The 26,622-nt window shown below is 40.3% G+C and overlaps 1 protein-coding gene across 1 annotated transcript in view; it reads right to left on the bottom strand.

The window, feature by feature from the left end:
- FGF2 (fibroblast growth factor 2) overlaps window positions 1–23,337 on the bottom strand; it is a gene marked incomplete at its 5' end in the record, with an annotated part of 62,126 nt that extends 38,789 nt beyond the window's left edge. Inside the window, one exon of the mRNA XM_080830570.1 lies at window positions 23,160–23,337. Coding sequence (XP_080686696.1) covers window positions 23,160–23,337 — 178 coding nt within the window. The remainder of the gene's footprint in view (window positions 1–23,159) is intronic.
- Window positions 23,338–26,622: the final 3,285 nt, after the last annotated feature.

Below are 26,622 nucleotides of genomic sequence, written 5' to 3'. Positions count from 1 at the left end.
TCAGCTCGGGTCATGATCTCAGGGTCCTGGGATCGAGCCCCACATCGGGCTCTCTGCTCAGCAGGGAGCCTGCTTCCTCCTCTCTCTGCCTGCCTCTCTGCCTACTTGTGATCTGTCTCTGTCAAAGAAATAAATAAAAACTTTAAAAAATAAAAAAAGAATACCTTTAGATCAAAACAATAAATCCATATCACCAATTTTCTTTATCTTTAATTTTTTTACCTGTCTGTTCATTAAAAGTGAAGGGGTTTATGGGCCCTGGCCTAAAAGGCCAAACATGAAAAACTCTAGATTCTCTTCCAAAGAAAACACACTTTTTTGGTAAAAGGTTGGTATGAAAAATTCAGTCAGGAGAGAGAAATAATGTCAGTGGAGTAGGAGGACCCTAGGCTCCCCTTGTCCCATGAATACAACTAGAGAATTATCAGATCATACCAGAAATTGGCCTGAAGACTAGCAGAACAAACTCTACAACTAAGGGTAGAGAAGAGGACATAAAAAGAAGGTAGGAAGTGCAGTGACATGGTTTGGGAGAGAAATGGATCATGTCCAATGGGGTGGGGAGGGAGTCATAGTGGTAGAGAAGGGTGAGAGACAGACTAACACACAGGGGAGCCCCAAGGGGAAAACGAATCACCACAGCAATTGGCTTGGAAAGCAAATTTCATGACTTCTTGCAACCAGTGGGACTTAGAGCCTACAGTTTTAGAGGTCAGCATGCTTGGCTCTGGGAGAGGTCAGAGGCATTGTTCTGCTCTTGGACAAAAAGCAGCGCAAACAGCCTATGGACATACAGCATGGAAACAGAGATCATTTTTTTAAAAGATTTATTTATTTATTTGACACAGAGAGAGAGATCACAAGTAGGCAGAGAGGCAGGCAGAGAGAGAAGAGGAAGCAGGCTCCCTGCTGAGCAGAGAGCCCAATGTGGGGCTCAATCCCAGGACCCTGAGATCATGACCTAAGCCGAAGGCAGACACTTACCTCACTGAGCCACCCAGGCACCCCAGAAACAGCAATCTTAAGAGCACCTGAAGAACACATGGGGAGGTAAGTTGCTCATCTCAGAGCATGTCATGAGAGGCAGCATTCATGGAGGGCTGCCTCAAGAAACAAAGGAACTGCTAGACAACATTTCCCTCCCTAGCCACCTGCAGGAATGGGCACAGCTCAGACACTGGCTACCTAACTTGCTTACACCAAGCCCCACCTCGCCCCAGTTAAACCATCCCTTCCAATCACACTTGCCTCAGTCCCAGCACAGAAGACCCCTCCGCCAGAAGACCGTCCCAAACCCCTCCTCACACCATAGCTCCTAACAGGAGTATTGCAGGGCCTCAGTTCAGCAGTGGTGGTGACAGACTCATTTCACAAATACACCAGGCATACCCAATTAAAACACACCACCTTCAGGACAGGGACCAAACAGTGCCCCAAACAGACACAGAGAGCCTGTGCAGACAACCAGCCTGAGGATGAAGCAGCCAGGATAAAACAGCAGAGCACATGCAGCACACAGTGGAGATACTCCTGGAAGCACCAAGCCCTGGGGAGCAGGAGACACTACATGGCAGAACACCACAGGACCTCTTCATAGGGTCATTACCCTCAAAAACAGGAGATGTAACTGACTTTCCTAACAAATAAACATGCAAAGAAACTTATTAGACAAAATAAGAAGATAGAGAAATTCATCCCAAATGAAAGAACAGGACAAGGCCATGACCACAGATAAAGTGAAAAAGATATAACTCATATACCTAATAGAGAATTTAAAGTAATGATCATAAAGACACTCACTAGACTTTACAAAAGAGTGGAAGACACGAGTTAGACCCATTAACACAGAGATAAGGAATAACAGAGCCGAGATAAAGGGCACAAAAATGAAATGAGAAACATGCTTCCTGGAATGAACAGCAGGCTGGAAGTAGCAGAGGAATGAATTAATAACCTATAGGACAAAGTAATAGAAAGTAATCAGGTTGAACAAAGAAGAGAAAAAAGAATTACACAAAATGAAAATGGACCTAGAGAACTCAATGACCCCAGCAAACAAACGTAGTGACATTTGCACGATAGGAGTCACAGAAGAAGAGAGAGAAAAGGGGGCAGAGAACTTATTTGAAGAAATAATAGCTGAAAAACTCCCTAATCTGGGGAAGAAAACAGATATCCTGATCCAGGAGGCACAGAGAAGTCCCATCAAAATAAAAAAAGGCAGACCCGAACGAAGACATATTATAATTAAATTTCCAAATTACACTGATAAAAACATTTAAAAGCAGCAAGACATAAGGAAGTAACTTACAAGAGAAAACCCATAAGGCTGACAGGACTTTTTTCAACAGGACTTTTTTCAACTATTTTCAAGAATATTTTACCCAGCAAGGCCATCATTCAGAACACAAAGAGAGAGACAGTTTCCCAGACAAATACTAAAGGAATTAATGGCCACTAAACCAACCCTGTAATAAATATTAAGGGGAATCTTTGAGTAGAAAGGAGAAACTAAATGTGACAGCACAAGGTAGAAAACACAAAAGTAGTTTAAAAAAAAAAAGAGTATTTCTGTAAAAAAAATTAGTCCAGAAACTCACAAAATAAAAGGATATAAAATATAACAACATATACCTAGCACATGGAGAGGAGAGGTATAAAGAATGGGTTCAGACTTAAATGACCATCTACTTAATGTAGACTGCTACATGCAGAACTTATATACAAACATAATGGTAACCATATATCAAAAACCTCTAATAAATAGGCAAAAAATAGAGAGAGAGAAATCCTATTATATCACTAAGGAAAATCAGTAAAACATGAGAGAAAGACAAGAAAGGATCAGAACAAATCTTCAAAAAGAACCACAAAACAAATAATAAAATGACAATAAATACACTTCTATCAATAATTGCTTTGACTATAAATGGACTGAATGTTCTAAGCAAAAGACATAAAGTGACAGAATAGATTTTTTTAAAAAGATCCATCCATATGCTGCCTACAAAAGACTTATTTGAGCCCTAAAGATACCTGCAGACTGAAAGAGAGAGGGTGGAGAAACATCTATCATGCAAATGGATGTCAAAGGAAAGCCAGAGTAGCAAGGCTTATATCAGACAAAGTAGACTTTAAAACAAAAACCAACAAGAGACAAGAAAGGAAACTACATAATAATAAAGAGGACAATCCAATAAGGTACAACAACTGTAAATACTTATGCACCCAACATAGGAACACCCAAACACATAAAACAACTAAAAACAAGCACAAAGGATCTAATCAATAATAACAGAATACGTGTAGGAGACTTTAATACCCTACTTATATCAATACACAGAACATCTAAACAGAAAATTACGGAAACAATTGATTTGAATAACATCCTGAACCAAATGAATTTAACAGATCTATTTAGAACATTCCATTCTGAAATACCAGAATACAGTCTTTTCAAGTGTACATGGAACATTCTCTGGAATAGATCACATATTAGCTCATAAATCCAGCCTCAACAAATTCAAGAAGATCAAAATCATACCATGCATATTTTCTAACCACAACACTATCAAACAAGAAGTCAACCACAAGAAAAAAATCTGGAAAGACCATATATACACAGAGGTTAAATAACATGCTACTAAACAATGAATGGGTCAACCAGGAAATAAAAGGAAAAACAAAACAGTACATGGAAACAAATAAAAAAGAAAATACAGCAGTCCAAAACTTCCAAGATGCAGCAAAAGCAGTTCTAAAAGCAAGTTTATAGCAATATAGGCCTACCTCAAGAAGCAAGACAAATCTGAAATAGACAACCTAACCTTATACCTAAAGGAGCTATAAAAAGAACAAAAACAAAATCAGCAGAAGGAAGGAAATAATAAAGATCAGAGCAGAAATAAATGATACAGAAACTAAAAAAATTATAGAACAGATAAATGAACCAGGAGCTAGTTTTTTAAGAAAATCAATAAAACTGATAAAACTCTAGACAGACTTACCACGAAAAACAGAGAAATGGCTCAAAATCACAAATGAGAGAGGAGAAATAACAACACTACAGAAACACAATCATAAGAGAATATTATGAAAAAATGTATGCGAACAAATTATACAACCAAGAAGAGATGGATAAAATCCTAGGAACATATAAACTGAAACAGGAAGAAATAGAAAATTTGAACAGACTGATAACCAGCAAAAAAAAAAAAAAAGTCAGAAATCAAAAACCTCCCAACAAACAAAAGTCCAGGAACAGATGACTTGCCAGGTGAATTCTACCTAATGTTTAAATAATAATTAATACTTATTCTTCTTAAACTATCCCAAAATACAGAAAACTTCCAAATTCATTTTATGAGGCCAGCATTACCCTGATAACAAAACCAGGTAAAGACACCACTAAAAAAAAAAACAAAAAAAAAAAAAAACCAACTACAGGCCGATATTGATGAACAGATGCAAAAATTCTCAAGAAAATAGTAGTAAACTAAATTCAACAACACATTAAAAAAAATCATTCACCATGATCAAGTGGGATTTATTCTCAAGGGTGGTTCAATATTTGCCAATTGATCAATGTTATACATCATACCAATAAAAGAAAAGATAAGAACTATATGATTATTTCAATAGACATAGAAAAAGCATTTAACAAAGTACAACATCCATTCCTGAGGAAAACACTCAACAAAGTAGGTTTAGAGGCAGCATACATCAACATAATAAAGGCCACATCTGAAAAACCCACAACTAACATCATTGTCGATGGGGAAAAACAGAGAACTTTTCCCCTAGAGTCAGCAATAAGACAAGGATGTCCACTCTCATCACTTTTATTCAACATAGTACTGGAAGTCCTAGTCACAGCAGTCATACAACAAAAAGAAATAAAAGGCATCCAAATCCAGAAGGATGAAGTAAAACTTCCACTATTGACAGATGATGTGATATTTTATATAGAAAATCCTAAAGACTTCACCAAAAACCTGCTAAAGCTGATAAATGAATTCAGTAATGTTATAGGATACAAAATCAATGCACAGAAATCTGTTGTATTTCTATACACCAATAACGAGGCAACAGAAAGAGAAATTAAGAAAACAATCCCATTTTGGGGTGCCTGGCTGGCTCAGATGGTTAAGCCTCTGCCTTTTGGCTCAGGTCGTGATCTCCAGGTCCAGGGATCAAGCCCCACATGGGGCTCCTGGCTCAGCAGGGAGTCTTCTTCTCCCTCTGCCTCTCCCCTCTGTTTATGCTCTCTCTCTCTCTCAAATGAATAAATACAATCTTTAAAAAAAAAAAAAAGAAAGAAAGAAAACAACCCCATTTACAATTGTACCCAACATAAGATACCTAGAAATAAACCTGACCAAAGAGGTGAAAGACCTGTTACTCTGAAAACCAAAAAACACCAATGAAAGAAGTTGAAGACAAACCAAAGAAATGAGAAGACAATACTTGCTCAGTGAATGGAAGAATATTGTTAAAATGTCCATACTACCTAAAGTCATCTATACATTTAATGCAATCCATATCAAAATTCCAACAACATTTTTCACGGAACCAGAACAAACAATCCTGAAATTTTAATGGAACCACAAAAGACCCCAAATAGGCGAAGCAATCCTGAAAAAGAAAAACAAAGTTGGAGGCATCACAATTCTGAACTGCAAGTTCTATTACAACACCCTAGTAATCAAAACAGTACAGTACTGGCACAAAAACAGATACATACATCAATGGAACAGAACAGAAAACCCAGAAATAAACCCACTATTATATGATCAATTAATCTTTGACAAAGCAGGAAAGAATAATGAATGGGAAAAAAGCCAGTCTCTTCAACAAATGATGTTAGGAAAACTGGATAGCAACATGCAAAGAATAAAACTGGACCACTTTCTTACACCATACACAAAAACAAATTCAAAATGGATGAAAGACATAAATGTGAGACCTGAGACCATAAAAATCCTAGAAGAGAACATAAGCAGTAACTTCTTTGACATCAGCTATAGCAACTTCTTTCTAGATATATCTTCTGAGGCAAAGGACACAAAAACGAAAATAAACTATTGAGACTACATCAAAATAAAAAGCTTCTGCACAAAAAAAGGAAACAATCAACAAAAGTAAAAGGCAACCTATGGAATAGGAGAAGATATTTGCAATGACATAGCTGATAAAGAGTTAGTATCCAAAATATATAAAGAACTTATACAACTTAATACCCACAAATCATCCAAAAAAAATGGGCATAAGAGATGAATAGACATTTCTCTAAAGACATACAGATGGCCAACAGATAAATGAAAAGATTCTCATCATCACTTATCATCAGGGAAATGCAAATCAAAACCACAATGAGATTCACCTCATACCTGTCAGAATGGCTAAAACTAAAAAACACAAGAAACAACAGGAGTTGGCATGGATGTGGAGAAAAAGGAACCCTCATCCTGTTGGTGGGAATGCAAACTGGTGCAGCCACTGTGGAAAACAGTACAGAGGTTTCTCCAAAAATTAAAAATAGAATTACCACATGATCCTATTATTCCAGTACTGGGTATTTAGCCAAAGAATACAAAACACTAATTCAAAGAGATACCTGGACCCCTATGTCTATAGCAGCATTATTTACATTAGCCAAGATACGAAAGCAGCTCAAGGACAATGTGGTATGTGTCTCCGTGTGTGTGTGTGTGTGTGTGTGTGTGTGTGTGTGTGTGTGTGTATGTGTGTATACAGACACAATGGAATATCATTCAGCCTTGCTGTTTGCAACAATGGATGGAGCTAAAATATAATACTAAGAGAACTGAGTCAGAGAAAGACAAATACCATATGATTTTGTTCATATGTGGAATTTAAGAAATAAAACAAGCAAAGGGGAAAAAAGAGACAAATCAAGAAATAGACTCTAAGTGTAGAGAAAAAGCTGATGGTCACCAGATGAGAGGTAGGTGAGGGATGGTGAAATAGGTGATGGCGATTAAGGAGTACACTTGTCATAATGAGCACAGGATAAAGTATGGAAGGGCTGAATCACTACATTGTATACCTGAAACTATTATAACAATGTATGCTACTGGAATTAAAATAAAAACTTTAAAAAATAGTATAAATATTACAAAACCTGAAAAAAAATTTGGTCAGATAGCCCATTGAAATCAACATATCAAGCCTATGCATGTTACTATTCCTCTATTATTTTACCATATATACTACTTATTGTGTTTTATTTTCTCAGTATTCTCAAGTCTTTTGGGATTTTTTTTTTTTAACAAAGACCTACATTAAGCTTACTACTTGTCTTTAGTTTCCAGAAAACATCTTTATTCTACTTTTTGATATCTAAGATAACTACCCATCTGCTGGTAAAATTCCTATTCTCTAGGATTCTTACAGACTTTCAACAGTGCCTACTTCTGCAAGCAATCTGTGTACCAGGGGTTGGATGCTTTCAAGTCCATAAGCTTCATGGAGGAGAAGAATAACATGATCAGAGTGGGTCTTCAGAAAGATTACTCAGCCTGAATTATACCTCACCAACCTCCCCCCAAATTCATATGTTTATGCCCTAACTCCTATCACCTCAGAAAATGACTATATTTGGAAACCAGTGTTCTAGAGAGGTGATTAAGTTAAAGCCCAGTCATTAGAGACAGCCCTAACCCAACCTGAGTGGTGTCTTTTACAAGATGAACTTTGTGTGTGCACAGAGGGATGACCAAGGGAAGAGGCAGCAAGAAGGGAGCCATCCACTAACCAAGGAGAAGTCTCAGAAGACATGAAACCTGCAGACACCTTGATCTTAGGCTTGTAGCCATCAGAAATGTGAGAAAATCGATGTCTGTTGCTTGAGCCACTCAGGCCGTGGTATTTTGTTAACAGCAATCCTAGCAGACTCATACAGTTGGGATGGGTTAGCAGGAAGTTGCAACAGTCAGGGACAGAACAGCTGTAGCAAAGGTGCAGAGACCAGGGTGAGTGTAGAAGACCCTGTGTAACTGAAACGCATAGGGCTCAAGAAGAGGATGTGAGCACTGAGGAAGACAAAGAGTAGACATTTGCTCCAAGAGATGGGCTGGGCTGGCAAGAAAGATGGTGACAGTATTTAAAAATATTGGGCAGTCGAAAAAGGGGGGCAAGTGATTTCAAGGAAAGAGTTGTTTAATTTTAGACACGTTTCTGGATGTGTCTGGTTATAAGTGCTTGCTTTTTTTTTTTTTTTTAAGATTTTATTTATTTATTCGACAGAGAGAGATCACAAGTAGGCAGAGAGGCAGACAGAGAGAAAGGAGGAAACAGGCTCCCTGCCGACCAGAGAGCCCAATGCGGGGCTCGATCCCAGGACCCTGAGATCACAACCTGAGCTGAAGGCAGAGGCCTAACCCACCAAGCCACCCAGGAGCCCCTATAAGTGCTTTCTTGACATGTCTGTTGATCTTGGTCTTTATTTCCTCACATAGCAGACACTAAAAAATTACTAATGGACCAAATTAAAAGAAGAAGTTTAAAATGAAATGGAAGATTAAAATAAAATAGGTCCAACTACATCTGTTTTGCAGGAGGAGGTTGGTTTTTGGTCTTACACCACATGTTCTTAAATAGCGAGCCTACCTCGAATCTCCTTGAAAGGAACTAACTCTTAAAACATCCTTTCAGTTATTCTCTTCACACTTTCTGTATGCCCCAGTTTATTCTGCATTTTAATCTTCCAGACCCTATCTTCAAGGTTCACTCTATTCTTTTTTTTTTTTTAAAGATTTTATTTATTTATTTGACAGAAATCGCAAGTAGGCAGAGAGGCAGAGAGAGAGGAGGAAGCAGGCTCCCTGCTGAGCAGAGAGCCCCATGCGGGGCTCGATCCCAGGACCCTGGGATCATGACCCGAGCCGAAAGTAGATACCTAAGGACTGAGCCACCCAGGAGCCCTGAGATCATGTTTTGAAAAGGTAATATCAAACCTTTATTCTTTTTTTTTTAATTTAAGTTTTTTCAGTGTTCCAAAATTCATTGTTTATCCACCACACCCAGTGCTCCATGCAATATGTGCCCTCCTTAATAACCCACCACCAGGCTCACCCAACCTCCCAAACCCTCGTTTGTTTCTCAGAGTCCACAGTCTCTCAGGGTTTGTCTCCCCCTTCGATTTCACCCAATTCACTTCTTCTCTCCGTCTCTCAATATCTTCCGTGTTATTCCTGTGATCCACAAGTAAGTGAAACCATATAATTGACTCTCTCTGTTTGACTTATTTCACTCAGCATAATCTCTTCCAGTCCCGTCCATGGTGCTACAAAAGTTGGGTATTCATCCTTTCTGATGGAGGCATAATACTCCATAGTGTATATGGACCATATCTTCTTTATCCATTCGTCCATTGAAGGGCATCTTGGTTCTTTCCACAGTTTGACAACCATGGTCATTGCTGCTATGAACATTGGGGTACAGATGGCCCTTCTTTTCACTACATCTGTATCTTTGGGGTAAATACCCAGTAGTGCAATTGCAGGGTCATAAGGTAGTCCATTTAATTTCTTAAGGAATACCCACACTGTTTTCCAAAGGTGCTGCACAAACTTGAATTCCCACCAACAGTATAAGAGGGTTCCCCTTTCTCCACATCCTCTTCAACACTTGTTGTTTACTGTCTTGTTAATTTTGGTCATTCTAACTGGTGTAAGGTGGTATCTCAATGTGGGGTTTTTTTCCTTTTTTTTTTTTCCTTTTTTTATTAACATATAATGTATTATTAGCCCCAGGGGTACAGGTCTGTGAATCACCAGGTTTACACACTTCACAGCACTTACCATAGCACAACCTTCCCCAATGTCCGTAACCCAATCACCCTCTCCCTAACCCCCTCCCCCCAACCCCTCTCAGTTTGTTTTGTGAGACTAAGAGTCTTTTATGGTTTGTCTCCCTCCCAATCCCATCTTGTTTCATTTATTCTTTTCCTATCCCTCAAACCCCAAATTGTTGCCTCTCAACTTCCTCATTTCAGGAAGACCATATAATAATTGTCTTTCTCTGATTGACTTATTTTGCTAAGCATAATACCCTCTAGTTCCATCCACATCATCACAAATGGCAAGATTTCATTTCTTTTGATGGCTGCATAGTATTCCAGTGTGTGAGTGTGTGTATAGATAGATAGATATATAGATATACCTATATACCTATATATATATACCTACATATATATATATACACACACATATATATATACACATATATATATATTATATACCTATCACTTCTTCTTCATCCATTCATCTGTTGATGGACATCTAGGTTCTTTACATAGTTTGGCTTTTGTGGACATTGCTGCTATAAACATTCAGGTGCACGTGCCCCTTCGGATCACTACATTTGTGTCTTTAGGGTAAATACCCAGTAGTGTGATGGCTGGTAGGGTAGCTCTATTTCCAACTTTTTGAGGAACCTCCATGCTGTTTTCCAGAGTGGTTGCACCAGCTTGCATTCCCACCAACAGTGTAGGAGGGTTCCCCTTTCTCGGCATCCTTACCAGCATCTGTCATTTCCTGATTTGTTAATTTTAGCCATTCTGACTGGTGTGAGGTGGTATCTCATTGCGGTTTTGATTTGTATTTCCCTGATGCTGAGTGACGTGGAGCATTTTTTCATGTGTCTGTTGACCATCTGGATGTCTTCTTTGCAGAAATGTCTGTTCATGTCCTCTGCCCATTTCTTGATTGGATTATTTGTTCTTTGGGTGTTGAGTTTGATAAGTTCTTTATAGATTTTGAATACTAGCCCTTTATCTGATATGTTATTTGCAAATATCTTCTCCCATTCTGTCAGGTGTCTTTTGGTTTTGATGACTATTTCCTTTGCTGTGCAGAAGGTTTTGCTCTTGATGAAGTCCCAAAAGCTCATTTTCTCTTTTGTTTCCCTTGCTTTTGGAGACATATCTTGAAAGAAGTTGCTGTGGCTGGTGTTGAAGAGGTTACTGCCTATGCTCTCCTCTAGGATTTTGATGGACTCCTGCCTCACGTTAAGGTCTTTTATCCATTTCAAGTTTATCTTTGTGCATGGTGCAAGAGAATGGTTGAGTTTCATTCTTCTACACACAGCTGTCCAATTTCCCCAGAACAATTTATTGAAGAGACTGTCTTTTTTCCACTGTATGTTTTCTCCTGTTTTGTCGAAGATTATTTGACCACAGAGTTGAGGGTCCATATCTGGGCTCTCTACTCTGTTCCACTGGTCTATGTGTCTGTTTTAGGTGCCTTGGTGATCACAGCTTTGCAGTAAAGCTTGAAATCAGGCAATGTGGTATCCCCAGTTTTGTTTTTCTTTTTCAACATTTCCTTAGCAATTCGGGTTCTCTTCTGGTTTCATACAAATTTTAGGATTGTTTGTTCTAGCTCTTTGAAAAATGCCAGTGGAATTTTGATTGAGATGGCATTGAAAGTATTGATTGCTCTGGGAAATACAGACATATTAAAAATGTTTATTCCTCTGATCCATGAGCATGGAATGCTCTTCTATCTTTTTGTGTCTTCTTCAATTTCTTTCATGACTGTTCTGTAGTTCCTCAAGTACAGATCCTTTACCTCTTTGGTTAGGTTTATTCCCAAGTATCTTATTGTTCTTGGTGCTATAATAAATGGAATCAATTCTCTAATCTCCCTTTCTATATTTTCATTGTTAGTGTATAAGAAAGCAACTGATTTCTGTACATTGATTTTGTATCCTGCCACATTACTGAATAGCTGTATGAGTTCTAGTAGTTTGGGGGCAGAATCTTTTGGGTTTTCCATATAAAGTATCAGTCATCTGCAAAGAGAGAGGGTTTGACTTCTTCACTGCCAATTTGAATACCTTTTATTTCTTCTCGTTGTCTGACTGCTGTTGCTAGGACTTCTAGTACTATGTTGAACAACAGTGATGAGAGTGGGCTTCCTTGTCGTGTTCCTGATCTCAGTGGGAAGGCTGTCAGTTTTTCCCACTGAGAATGATATATGCTGTGGGTTTTTCACAGATAGATTTTATGAGTTTGAGGAATGTTCCCTTTATCCCTATACTTTGAAGAGTTTTAATCAGGAGGATGCTCTATCTTGTCAAATGCTTTTCCTGCATCAATTGAGAGGACCATGTGGTTCTTCTGTCTTCTCTTATTGATTTGTTCTATCACATTGATTGATTTGCAAATGTTGAACCAAACTTCCATCCCATGGATAAATCCCACCTGGTCATGGTGGATAATCTTTTTAATATACTGTTGGATCCTATTAGCTAGGATCTCGTTGAGAATATTAGCATCCATATTCATCAGAGATATTCACCTAAAATTCTCCTTTTTTGGTGGGGTCTTTGCCTGGTTTCCCCAAACCAGGCAAAAAATGCTGGCTTCATAAAAAGAGTCTGGAAATTTTCCTTCTGTTTCTATTTTTTGAAACAGCTTCAGGAGAATAGGTATTATTTCTTCTTTGAATGTTTGGTAGAATTCTCCAGGGAATCCATCAGGTCCTGGGCTCTTGTTTTTTTGGGAAGCAAAACTGTATTCTTATCTATAAATGAGGTTAATAACACTTGTGCTTCATAAGCTTGTAATCAAGATTAAACACATTATTTGTACAGCTGACATACAGCATACTCTCAAGAATTTCATTCATCCATTCAAAAAATACTCCATAAGTACCAAGGTCCTAGGAGTATAGAGGTGAAGGCCAAACAACTGGCCCCTCCTCTACTGCCTGGTCCAGAGACTTTGCCAATGACATGGCAATCTCCCCAGGCATCTGGCCAAGGTTGGACAGATCCCATGAATACTTTGTGGCTTTAATACCCACCATACAAAATAATCTGTGCCTCACTTTTCCAACTGTGTAACAGCCAAAAGAGTTGCTATAATTCATTATTTTTAAATCCAACACTTACCGTATATGTCTTCTTTATTTATAGTATCTCTATTAAACCAGTTAGAAAGCCTGTCTTCCCAATTTTACTTGCATTATATTCCCATTACTAAATTATTTCGGTTTGAGTAATATAAAAATGTAAGTATGTAAAAAGAACTTCTGAAACTTAGAAACACACTCAAAATAGAGAATTTTATTTCTTTTTTCACATAACTTTTTAGACAAATGCCCTATCCCCAAAGAATATAAGGGAATAAGGTTAATTAATCTTATATTTGAACACTAATGACTAAATTGGACCTGAAAAAGGCTCTTCAAACTTGTTTCTAATAAGAAGTAACAGAAGAGGACCAACCATTTAAAATGCAAGATTATACCATCCTAAAATCATAATTTCCAAGATTAAAGAGACCTTCTCTCCTTGAGTCCCCATCCAAATAACCATGAAGCCAGTAAGTAAATGGCACCGCCCCCGAACGCACATACACCATCTTCAAATGAGTCAACTCTAGAAACAGCTATGAGGAGAAAGGTCAAATTACACAGGAGAATGAAAAAAGAAAAATCTAGGCAAGAAAAGTAATATAATCAATTAATAGATTAGAAAGAGAGAGTGAGAGAGAGACTGGAGGTGTTAGATTAAAAGATACATATTATTAAGCAATAAATTAATTTTATTTCTAATTCAAGACAAGGACTGTTCATCAAGTGATACATTTCAAAAAGCCATTTTTTAAATGGAAGTATTATTTGATGTTGTTACCCTCTTCCATTTTCCATTTCCGGAATGACCACTGAAAAACCTATGAATTGTTTTCTGTTTGTAAAATGATTCAGCTTAGAAAGGAGTAGAATAAGACTGGTCATTCAGCAATTTCTCCCACCCACCCTTACAGACATCACATCACAAAGACTATGACTCATTTTGTCATACAATTTGTATCCTTTTAAGAGCTTTAAGATTGTGGTGATGAATTTTGGTTCATAAGTCTGAATATTAGGATTAAACTATTTGCCAAGAAGTTCCCTCACAGCCAAAAAGGATACTAGCAATGGTACCAGATAGTTCTTAATTCTAATTTATAAAATGATTCACTGGTTTTAGCTTGAGAGAGAGAGCTTTAAGGATTAAAGTGTCTGATTCAAGTATGAACTGTCAGATCAGTAATCCTTATTTAGAGGATTAGAACTAGTTCTGGAATTGGTGAGAAATGTTAATGTTGTTCAATAGCTGAAAAGAAAACTTTCCACCATAAAAAGTAATCCCAACAAATGATTATGTTTTACCTTTAATACTTCATTTGAATAATGTGAAATGTGTCTTGAGAATATGCAGAAAGAACTACAGTGATAGGGCATTCAATTTATCCTCTTTACATGCCTCATACTTTAGTGTTTATGTTTATTTATTTAAAGGTCTAGCTTGTTCTACAAATGTTGTTTGAACCTCTTCCTAGGCTTCAGCCTGGTCATTCATTCAGCAAATGGAGCCAAAAGGATCTGGGATGAGTCAGTTCAGTCTCAGACCCTCAGAGAAGAAAAGAGAGTAAGAGATTGCTAGGTAATGTTTGGATTAAAAAAAAACAACAAAAAAAATCCTTCCCAACTAGGAATTTCCAGTAACATTAGGGAACATGAAATTAAAACACATCAAACTATTAGAAGCATACGGGAAAAGAAAGATGGTCCAGGGTGATATGAAGGAAATGTGACCTAAAGCATGATTCGGACTAGGATAAGGTAAAATGATTGAGAAGACTTTCCATCTCAAGTAAACAGCAGATTAAAACGAAGAGGAGGAAGATGTGAGAAGGTCAGAACGGAAGTGAGAACACTCAGCTAATTTGTCGGGTACATGTAGAATTTAACAAACACTCTTTGAGTGGCCACTGTGCATGAGGTCAGATACAAAAAAATCCATCCCAGTCCTTGTCTGCAAGAAGCTCAGTCCCACTGCCAGACAGAAACACATCAACCATGTCTGAAAACAGAAATCATTAGGTTCTGCAGCAGAATATGTACCAAGCATTGTGGGGAAAACAGAGATCCAAACAATTCTCCTTGGGTAAGTAGGGAAACTTTCACAAAAGAGAAGATTGCTGAGCTAAAGTCTTAAAAGAAGAGAAAGGTCGGAACGGAAAGATTGTGTGTGAGAGGAATTGATAAGAAAAAGGATTTTCCAAAAACAAGTTCACATGAGGAAAGGCCAATCACTTTAAGAGTGATGGCCTGTCAGATGAGAGACATCAGCAGCATCAGGAGAGTATGGATGGTAAATATTTGCAAATAAGTTTGAGCAGGTAGATCACATGTGAAAAGGGAAGTCAGGTAGGGTCTGGTTGTAGGTAAGTAAAGGGCAGGGGAAATCAAAAGACAGGGCAAAGAAAAATCACTAAGGCAGGGAAGCCTCTGAGGTATCTAGCTTTGAAGACAAGAAGAATAATTCTCCTACAAATAGAAATTTGGTAGAAAGGGATGTTAGTTTGAGAAAAAGACGTTAAGTTCTTTTTTACGCATTTTGAGTTGAGACTATGACTACGGCAATTTATCTGTCCTTCAAGCAGAGGGCAACACAGTCCTAACACAGAGATGGGAAATCGGGGACTGAGACGGAGACTACCAATGATCTGCTGGAAGAAATGGGAGTACTCAGAAAGAAGAGCAGAGGGCCCAAAACAGAGCCTTGGGGAATGTGATAGCAAAAGAGCAAAAATAGGAGAACCCGCAAGAAGGGACCGTTGGATGGGTGAGAAAACCAGGTTGATGGGGTGTAAGAGAAGCCAAAGAATTCTCAAGAAGACAGAGGCAGGGAATAATATCAAGTGTCGAATCGCAGGGCATCAAGTATCAAGCATCAAGTAGGGTGACAAATTGGATAAGGCCACATGATTGAAGTGAAAGGCTGCTGGGCCACAATGATTAAACAGAATTCCAGGGGGCAGGATCCAGAGTTAAAAAGAGAAAAGAAGATGAACTAGAAGAAGAGAGCACAGGATTCCAGGATATTGGTCTCAAAAGAATGAACAAACAATGCACAGCACACCTAAGAAATGTTATATACCACAGAGTACATGATAAAAATCCAAATGCTTTTTGAAGAAAACAGAATTCCTAACAAGTTTAAGCTATTAATCCCGAAAAATGATTTAACTTTCTATAGAGATTACTCTAAGAAAGGCTAATAGCCAGCCTCTAAGATTCCCAAATACTTTTCAGATATAACTTTGTTCATATAGCCATCTTCAATAAAACACTGACCAAGTGTCTAAATGCACACATTACTACACCAAGAGAGCAAGAAACCTCACTAAGGTTTCTACAGCACATGGCCCATGAGTAGTTACTACACAGGGTTGGGTGGTCCACACAAAATGTTTTCATCGGCCACTGACATTTAGTAAGCACTCCCTGAGGAAAAGGTCCTAAGCCTTTATAATGCTTATTTATATGGACAATTCATGGTTCCTACCCTCAGGTGCCAACATCTTCTCAAAGTGCCTAAATTATGAACAGAGAACAATGTACTCAGAGAATGAGCCAGATCATTACTACTCTGTACAAATTTCCTTTAAGGAAAAAAAACACAAACACTTCTTTCTTGACTCATTTTATTGCTTAATTATAAATTTCACCTGAAAATTAATGTATACCTTAATTTAAATAATTAAATAGGGACAGCTGGGTGGCTCAGATGGTTAAGAGTCTGTCTTTGGCTCAGGTCATGATCCCAGGGTCTTGGGATTCAGCCCTACATGGGGCTACTTGCTCAGCAGGGAGCCTGCCTCTCCCTCTCCCTCTACCATTCCCCCTACTTGTGCTCTCTCACTCTGTCAGATAAGTAAATTAATTAAATTAATTAATTATAAATTAAACAGGAAAATTCCTTTCAACAGCTCAATTATACGAGGAACTTCCTCCTCATTTTTATCATCTCTGGAATATCTTAAAAATCTGGAAAACTTTCACTTTGGGATTCTATAGAATAATTCCATTTAGAAAGTAAGTTAATATGGGGAAATAAGTAGCCCTTTGAAAATAAAAACACACGCATGCACCACAGATTTCTGCAAATGAATAAGGAAGCATTAAGGATACACTGGTCAAATGAAAAGTCACCTTGCCCAGGAAGAGTGACAGAAGACAGCTGGGATGAGACATAAATTAAACGCTGAATATTGGCTGTCTGTTGCCTCCAGGTCCTCCAAATTTCTTCAAACTAAAAATATCCTACAGGAATTTAAAATGGGACTAGTCTGGCTTCTAAGAACCAGTCTATGGCTCAAGGGGTGAGGTTTTCTGGGAGTCACCACTCTTAGTCCTCGCCTAAATTTCTGGAGTTATAAATAACCTAGCTCAGGGGAGGAGTATGATAGCAAAAGAGAACACAATAGTGAATCTAACAATGGATACAACAAGAAAACATTGAAAATCATGCTGCCACAACCGCATTTCCTAATGACATAATCTTCCACATGATTTTGCAAACAATCAAGCATTAAATATTTATTGAGCACTGAGAGCATTTACGAGACCGGATCTTGGATTTCGGAGTGCAGAAAATGACCAGCTCAAAACCAAGCAGAACAAAATACATTTGCTTGGATAGAATATAGTCATAGGGTTCAGGTTTTTGCCCTGAATGTGCTGATTTGCCTTGTTCCAGTTCATGTCTTTGACTCTTACCCCAGACCAGCCTTCTAACAGATGTGTGCTACAGGACAAAGGGGCCCAAGCAGGGTTTTTGGAAAATCAACAAACACTGGAATTTGGAAAAACAAGCAAAGGCTATGGCACATGTGTAGTGATTATCCTGTTGTACAGGCATCTTTTGGTTGAAAAACAACAGTTTCAATGATGTGAGACTCAAAAATTACCTCTTTCAGTATCACAGATGGTGACTTCTAAGAATCAATGCATGGATGAGTAAAGTCAATTTTATAATTATAACATATAAAGAATCATTTGTGTTTTATTTATTATATCTGTAATATTTTATTTTCAAATTAAACTTAAAAATCATGGCCATCCATTTTAAATAGTATCATAAATCTAAGTGAGAATACTTAGAACACCATTGTTACACCATTGTCAAGGTCTAATTACGTAAGGGCCATTTTATAAATACAAGGAGAGCCCTCAGGGTGTGTCACAAGGGGATACTGCCTTTTCTACACTGAAGTCACTTGGCATCAAACTGTTCTTAAAAGGCTTCTAAGGTGTGGTAATATCTATGACTCATGAATTGTCCTTTCATTGCTCTACCAATTACATGATTGCCATGATTAAATGAGCTATTAGATGCTTACTTCATTTGCGTACTGCATGTAAATAGCATTACAGTAAATATTGTGCTTAATAAGGCAAATTAGTGGGATCCACTTGCCAGATATTACCCAAAAGAGATGGAAGGAAAGAGTCTAGTATCACTGCATCAATGGTGCCATTTACATAAAGGGAGGGAAGAAAGGTGACTTTATCCAATATCCCAGGAACACATCTAGAAGCAACCTATGAACTAGTAAGAACTCCACTACACAGCGGGGCTGGCTTGGCCAGTGCTATGAAATGGAGAAAGCCCACAAAGGGGGACTCTGGAGGGGGCTCTCGAGACTGAATGGATGAGCACAGTGAGGCTGGGGGAGGGCAGAAAGACAAGGAAGGCAAGGGACCAGGTGGGTAAGAAGCTCACTCAGGATGATCACCGGGGAAACTAGCCGAGGAACTCAGGTCATCAGTCACTGTTCTGAACCTCAATCCTCTCTTCTATAAAACAAGATCGGTGAACTACAAGGTCTGACACCTCCCTCTGAATTTCACAAGCCCTTGTTTTTATGACTGGAATTGCATGGAATACGTGCCGTGGCAAAGGGCATGGGTGTCAGGCGGGCCAGGATCCCATCCCTGCTCCACACAGGAGTGGGCAGGTCCCTCTGCCTCTCCAAGTCTCAGGGCCTGGAAGCAGAGAAGTACAGCAAACAGGCCGTCACCTCCTAGGAGAAGCCCAAGGGTAGAAACGGCCCAGCTAACTACCGCCATTTTTTTCCCAAATAAGAGCATCTGGAACACATTTAATGCTAAAATCTCCATAAGCAGCATACATTTCACTCACTGCTCTCCAGCACAGGGTGTATGTACGTGCTCCTTGGGATAAAATGTTCTCTCTTCCTAAGTTTTTACATGGCTCACGACTTTAGAGTATATACTTAATGTTACACAATCCCATGGGTGTTTGAAGAGGCCAATCAAAACATCCAGGATACCAAAAGGAAGCCGGGTGAGCAGCACACATGCTGGAGAAATATAGACTCTGTTACCACATCTTGCCTTTATCAAAACTCTCATGTCGAATGAAAGTTACTCCAGGACTATGAGGAACGTGCAGGAAAATCAGCCCTTTCAAGTGAAAACAACACAGAAGGATACCCAGGTGTGAAGCAAAAGTGGCCTTCAACAACACTGAGAAGATGGAAAACTGGTGTTCAGTCATCTTCTCCCTCCCCTTTCCTTTCTGCCTCTGCCCTCTGTGCCCCACACCTCCCTGCCTTGTCTCCCCTTTAGCACCTGAGACACATCTCCCATACCTAACAGGCACCTTACATTTATACAATCCCTCCTTAAATTCCAGTCCTACTCAGGTATGGGGAAGAAATTAAACTCACAATTTAACTCACACTAAATGTTAACATCTGATAATGACTGAACTCTTCTTTTTAAAGCTATTTGCATTTTAGAAGACATCTGGGCAGATGGGACGCCTGGGTGGCTCAGTTGGTTAAGCGGCTGCCTTCGGCTCAGGTCATGATCCCAGCGTCCTGGGATCGAGTCCCACATCGGGCTCCTTGCTCGGCGGGGAGCCTGCTTCTCTCTCTGCCTCTGCCTGTCACTCTGTCTGCCTGTGCTCGCTCGCTCTCTCTCTCTAACAAATAAATAAATTAAAAAAAAAAAAAAAGAAGACATCTGGGCAGAAAATGCTAATTCCAAAGTAATTATCAAAATCGGAGATTTTCAGCTCAACTGGACAAAACCATTTGAGGAATGAGACCCTGGGTTTTTCAACTTTTCAAGTATGTCTGCATATCTGAGCCATAATTCAATAGGAAACTGTGGCGACCATTAACTCTGCTTTCCTTTCTCCGTGTTTTCTGGTCAGTTTTGTTTGGGTAATGGAGGCAATGTGGTTGGGAAAATATTGTTATATCATGTCCATAATCATTTTTTTTCTTGTACCTTTCCCATCAGTCTTGTCCTGGTTTGGTCAACTATCAGTACATCTTTGACATGCCAGAAAAATCTACTGTACTTAAACTTATTTCCGGGTTGAGCTACACTGAAGTGGTCTAAATTCGTCATTTTAGGTTTTTATTCTTCTCGGTCTATTGCCTGGTAAAAGGTGATTTTAAAAAAATCCATACCTAAGTTGAGAAGCAACATGGGGAGTTTGGGGGGGTAGGAAAGGAATAAATGAAACAAGATGGGATCGGGAGGGAAACAAACCATAAGAGACTCTTAATCTCACAAAAGAGGGTTGCCAGGGGGAAGAGTGGTAAGGAGAGAGTGGTTGGGTTATGGACATTGGGGAGGGTATGTGCTATTATGAGTGCTGTGAAGTGTGTAAGCCTGATGATTCACAGACCTGTACCCCTGGGGCTAATAATAAATTATATGTTAATTTAAAAATTTAAAAAGTAAAAAGTAAATTAAAAAAAAAAATCCGTACCTTCCACAAATCTGGATGAGTATTCTACTCTTCAGTTTTAACATGCTGTCTTTAGCTTGTTGTCAAGTTGGCAGGATTCTCAACCTTAGCGTTATTAACATTTGGGGTCAGAAAATTTTTTGCTGGGGATAATGGAGGTATCCTGTGCATTGTAGGACAGCTAACAGCATCTGTGGCCTCTACTACTAGGTACTAGTAGCACCATTCCAAATACGAACCAAAAATGTCTTCAGGCCTTGCCAAATGTTGAGGGTGGCGGGCAGGAGCAAAGTCACCCCCCTCCCCTTTGAGAACCAGTGAGTTAAAATAAGATTATGTAAAATTCATAGGTGGGAAGAAAAAGTTAACAGCTGTTATTATAAGGGCGGTAGTGTGCTATGCAATTCAGAATTATCCTAACTCACTATCCTCTATATAGTTTTATTCTAAAAGAAAGAATATCAAAAGCTCCAAAGAAAAAAAATGATTCAACAATTAATAAAGTGTCTTTAAAAAAAAAAAAAAAGCATAGGGGAAACCCCAACATGAACCTAATCTGGTGGAGAGTTCTTCTGTCTTTTAGTCATAGAACATGCTCCTTTATTATTACAGACAGTTTGTGCTACTAGAAAAGAACAAAATTATTTGGGATATACATGCACCTGACCCTAGTCAGCTATGCTGGCCTAACAGAAAAATGCAAAACAAACTTCAAACACAAAGTTTAAAACTTAATTTTGGGGATGCCTAGGTGGCTCAGTGGGTTAAGCCTCTGCCTTCAGTTCAGGTCATGATCTCAGGGTCCTGGGATCAAGCCCCACACCCACATTAGGCTCCATGCTCAGCGGGAAGCCTGCTTCTCTCTCTGCCTGCTGCTCCCCCTGCTTGTGTGCTCTCTCTCTCACTCGGACAAATAAATAAATAAAATCTTTTAAAAAACGAAAACAAAACTTGATTTTGTGAAACCTATTCAAGTTACTAAAATAGAAAAACAAAAAAAAAACAAAAAATAAAATAAAATAGAAAAACAGCACTAACTTATATATATTGGGTTACAAGTACCTTTGCAGTTTTACTGGATAATGTAAGTGATTGATAAAATTTAAAAATTACGGTGGACCTGAAAAAAATTAAAGAGCTGCATCTTTTGCTGGTTGCTATTTTGGAATCAATAAAGACCCAATGTAAAAGCACATTTCTCATTCATCAACCCAGGTTTGGTGGCAAAGCTTTGGCCTCTTCCTGTGTCACCTCACAGGTGTGAATGACGTTCCATCAGCATCTTGTGATAAAGAGGTAACTACTGGGGAGTGAAGCTCCGTACCTGGGGAGGTCTTTTCTCAGGAAAATAGAGGAGCAGAGTCTTCATCTGAAACCCAGAAAGGAAGGCCAAAAACAGGGCTTTTAAAACGGCTGTTTCACCTGCACTTACAGGATGCCAGTTAAAATATACTCTGATCTTCTTTCTCCCATTTCAGATTCCATCAGCGTTGTTAATCAACCCATTTTATGCTCCTTTCTTCCTGTTTTCTATAGACCAGTTGGTCTCAAAGTGTGGTCCCAGGTCAGCACCACCTGGGGAACTTGTTACAAATGCAAATTATCAGGCCCCACTCCAGACCTAAGGACTCAAACTCAGGAGACAAGGTTCAGCAATTTGTTATAACCCTCCAGGGGATTGATTCTAATGCACCCCTCAAGTTTGAGAACCAATGACTGTAGGCCAGCGTTATTCCTATAACCACTAATAGATTATTTTTTACTGAACACAAAAGTGTACACTAGTGAAATGAGACCTCCCAGCGCTGTATATAAGCTCTCATTTGAGCCTCAAACCTGATGCAAGACAGACATTGCCCCCACTTTAAATCTGAGGAAACAGGCTCAAGGTCCCAAAGCCAACAATTGCAGGCGGACGATTAAAGCTTTTGCGGTTCTCATCACTCTTAAAACAGAAGCGTGTCGCACTTTATTAACAAAGTCCATATCTATTGCTCTGAACGTTTTTGGCAATTAGGAAAAAATTAAAAATAGATGGGTGAGAGCAGTGTGCCAGCTGGCTCGAATCCTACCAAATCGGAGTTTAAGGGCACAACTCTGGGAGGGTATTTTTCCAATAAAGAACACTAATTCAAGTTTGGTCCTTCTGTCTCCGTCAGTGGGACTGCGCGCCCCCAACACAGAAGCGATTGGAACTTCAGGGTGGGGACCCGGACAGCATCTCGGCGAGCCCGCTCACCTCTCCGCCGCCGGGCATCCCCTAAGCAACAGGTTGCGCGAAGGCCAGACCCAGGCACCCTGCGGCTCTGGGCCCAGGGGACTGGTTTACCAGGGGAAACTGGCACACTCCGAAGCTCCGGGAAGTGTCTAACCCGACACCGCAGCTCCGGGGAGGTGGGGGCGAGTGGTGAACCCGAAACCGCCGAGGGCTGCGCGGAAAGAAACCACAGGTCCCACTGAGGTCAGAGTGAAGAGAAAGAAGAAGCTGGAATGGAGGGGCAGGGGAGAGAACCACAGGAGATGGAGATGGGGTGGGGGAGGAAGAGTGGGCCAGCACTCACTGTGAGGGTCGCTCTTCTCCCGGACCCCGTCCACTCTGCCATCGGGGTGGATGCGCAGGAAGAAGCCCCCGTTTTTGCAGTACAGCCGCTTGGGGTCCTTGAAGTGGCCGGGCGGGAAGGCGCCGCTGCCGCCGTCCTCCGGCAGGGCGGGCAGCGTGGTGATGCTCCCGGCTGCCATGGCCCCGCCGGCGCTCTGCCGGGGTGCCCGCGCCCCTGGAGCCGCGCGGGGAGCCGCCGCCCCCCGGCCCCGGCCCCCGACCCGGTCCGGGGCACGGCCACGGCCCCGGCCCCCCAGCCTCCCTCCCGGCAGCGCGCGGCCGCGCCCGCGGGCCCCCAGCCTGGAGCCGCTCCGCGGCTTCCCTCTCCCGCTGCCCTAGAGCGCGGGGCGCCGCGGGGCTCGGGAGCTGGGGTTTAGGGCTGGGTGTCTCCGCGGCCGCCGCTCTCGGGAGGGCCGCCTGCCGTAGCTGCAGCGCCCGGGATCCGGCAGCAACCGCGGTACCGCGTCGGCTGGTCTGGCACCGGCCGGGCCGCGGCGTCACATCTTCTACATCTCCACCCCCGAACACCCACCCCCCCACACGCCCCCGGCCCTCCTCCCTTCCTGCGCGCCGCCCCCTACTCGCTGCGGGCTTTCTGGGGCCGGCCTCTGGGTCGGGAGCTTTGGCCTCAGCACGCAAGCGCGCGACATCAGTCGGAGGGGGAGCCCGAACGCAGCCCGGGGCGGGGGAGGTGCGGAGGGCGAGCGGGGAGGCGACCGCGGAGGCCGCCGAAGCTCTAGGGGCTCGACCCCAGCGAAGCCCCCCAGAAGTCGCCCCAGCCCAACCCTGCGCCACCCAAGACACATTTAGTCTTCCTCCACACTGCAGAGCTTTTGCAGTGCAACCAGCCGTGACTCAACTTTTAAACGTTTAAATGCAACTTTCTCCCCCATTCTTTTTCCTTGTCAGCGTTTCAAAGAAACTCTTTCCACCCCAAGAAGTAAAGGAATCGGAAATGAGGAAGGATTCCGTGTCAGAATAAGTTCTGAACGCCCTTAATCACCAAAAGAAGAGGGGCATGCGTGGGGCACAAACCGTTAAACTTGAAGGCAGAGACTGAAATCATTGACTAACAAAAGGAAAGTATGAGGCCAGAGGAGGGGAGCAGACCAGACAGCTAAAAGAAAAAAAAGATTTTGTTTTACCACCCTAACTTGAATTAGACAACGTGGAAAGATGAAGATAGGCCTCAAATTCTTACGTGATAGAAGTGCATTAATGTCTTATTCCTAAAATGGCACTAGCCCTGGTTAAATTGTTGGGCATTTCTTGAAGGGAGGGTAGTTTTCTAAAAATCCCAAACTACAGAATTGAAGTTAGTTGGACATTGGTAATTTTCAGTAGAATATAAGAAGTATTACAGATGAGCAAAATATCTGTCCAGAAAACTTCCTCATCTTGAATGTCTCCTATATACGAAGCATTTGGGTAATGCGGTGGGAGATGCTCAGTCAGGCAGGATCTTGTCCACATAGTGTGGGAGGTAAGATCCGAAGCATGAACAACACAAATACCGGGAAAAGGTGCCAAGGCCATACAAGAATAAAATGAGGTGTTGTAAGATTTCAGACAAGGGGTAATTCAGTTTGGGGGGTAGATTGAGGGTTAGGGAAAGCTTCTAGGAAGATTCGAGAACACAGTAGTTCCTTTATTTGGGAACAAGTTTGGTTTCAAAAGATCAATGCATCAAAAGATGAAAGTAGGGGCTCCTGGGTGGCTCAGTGGGTTAAAAGACTGCCTTCTGCTGAGGTCATGATCCCAGGATCCGGCTCCCCCTACTCTCCCTGGAGCCTGCTTCTCCTTCTCCCTCTGCCTGCCACTCCCCCTTGCCTGTGCTCTCTCTCTCTCTGTCAAATAAATAAATAAATTCTTACAAATTAAAAAAAAATTTTTTTTGAAAGATGAAAATATTTTTCATACGTCTCCGTGAGGAGTTTAACTCTAGATGCATTTCTAGGATGTTAAATAGAAGTGTGAAGGGATTGGAGCTTTAAAACCCAGAATATTCTTCCCTGGGCTGGTATATGTTCTGACCTCTCTCTCCAAAATGGACAGGTTTTATCTGCATTGAAAATCTGTTAAGACAAATAATCCCTTGCAGATGATCTCTGTAGGTGTCCCAAGGAATGCTTAATGCTGCTGTATGACTCGGTTGAGGTTGCCGCTTACTTTGACATAGTAGGCTTGAATAAGCCTGGAACTCTATGTCAGAGAAAGCTGAGTATTCCAAGAGCAAAGGGATAAAATCTAAAAAAAAAAAAAAAAAAAATGTAACAGTAGTAGCCAGAAACATGGGGAAGAGTTACCTGCAGTTAAATAATTTGTATGCTAATGTCCCATGGATCTCAAAGAACTTCATTACTTGTACAATTAACCCCTTGTTTCCTAGTTCCTTCCAAAACCAGGAAAGGCCATTACAGGAAATGGTTAATCCAGCTCTGGGAATCTACTGTCTCCAAGATAAATAGTGTTAATTCCAAGAAGACCTCCTTAAGATAGTTGTCTCAAGTTCCCACCCAGCCCCCTCCCAACACACACTTGTACACATGCAGAGATAGACACTATTCTTAGATGCAATCAATTTGCTCTTACTGGAACCATGAGTAGTCAAATTACCTACATTCTCAATTTACCCAGCTATAAGGATGAATATAAAAATAAATGTAAGATGGTGGGTACAAAACTCATTATTTTTAAAAACCACTAGGTTCCAGTGATAATTATTCAAAAACTACAAAGGAAAGAGGAATTTCCCTCACAATACCAAGATGAATTACTTTGAAATTAAGAGTTATTCCTATATGTAAAGAGTGTCTCCTATATACAAAGATTTAATGAGATCTTTAAAACAAACAAACAACAACAACAACAAAACACCCTCAAATGTTCCTGGGTAGAAACATATAGTAAAAAAACAATGTAAAATTCCTCTCACCATGTTTTAAAAATTTAAACCGTACTAGTTTAAATTTTAGCACAATTTTAAAAACTATACAACAGTATTATAAAATGCATTCAGAAATGAACATAATAGCAAATACTTTTTTTTCATTGTAGGGGAAAACGTGAATGACTTTTGAATGGATGAAAATGATTATTAAATATCTTCCATGAAAAATTAGGCCTCATCTAAGTTATCTGATTCTACAAGGTCTCTACATGTTTAATCATCTTTGAGCAACTTTACAACTTCTATAAATTATAGATAACTGTCCTGGACTGAATTGTGTCCTACTCTCCCCCAAATTCCTATGTTGAAGCTCTAACCTCCAATATGACTATATTTAGAGATAGGGCCTTCCTAATCCAATATGACTGATGTGTTTATTCAAAGAGGAAAAATACCAGGAGTGTACACATAGAGAAAACACCATGTGAGGACAGGAAAAAAGGCTGCTGTTTGCAAGACAAGGAAAGAAGCCTCA

The sequence above is a fragment of the Martes martes genome, assembly GCF_963455335.1.
Source record: "Martes martes genome assembly, chromosome: 2".
Taxonomy (NCBI): Eukaryota; Metazoa; Chordata; class Mammalia; order Carnivora; family Mustelidae; genus Martes; species Martes martes.
The sequence above is the reverse complement of the archived record's forward strand: the minus strand, read 5'-3'. Positions and strand labels throughout refer to the sequence as shown.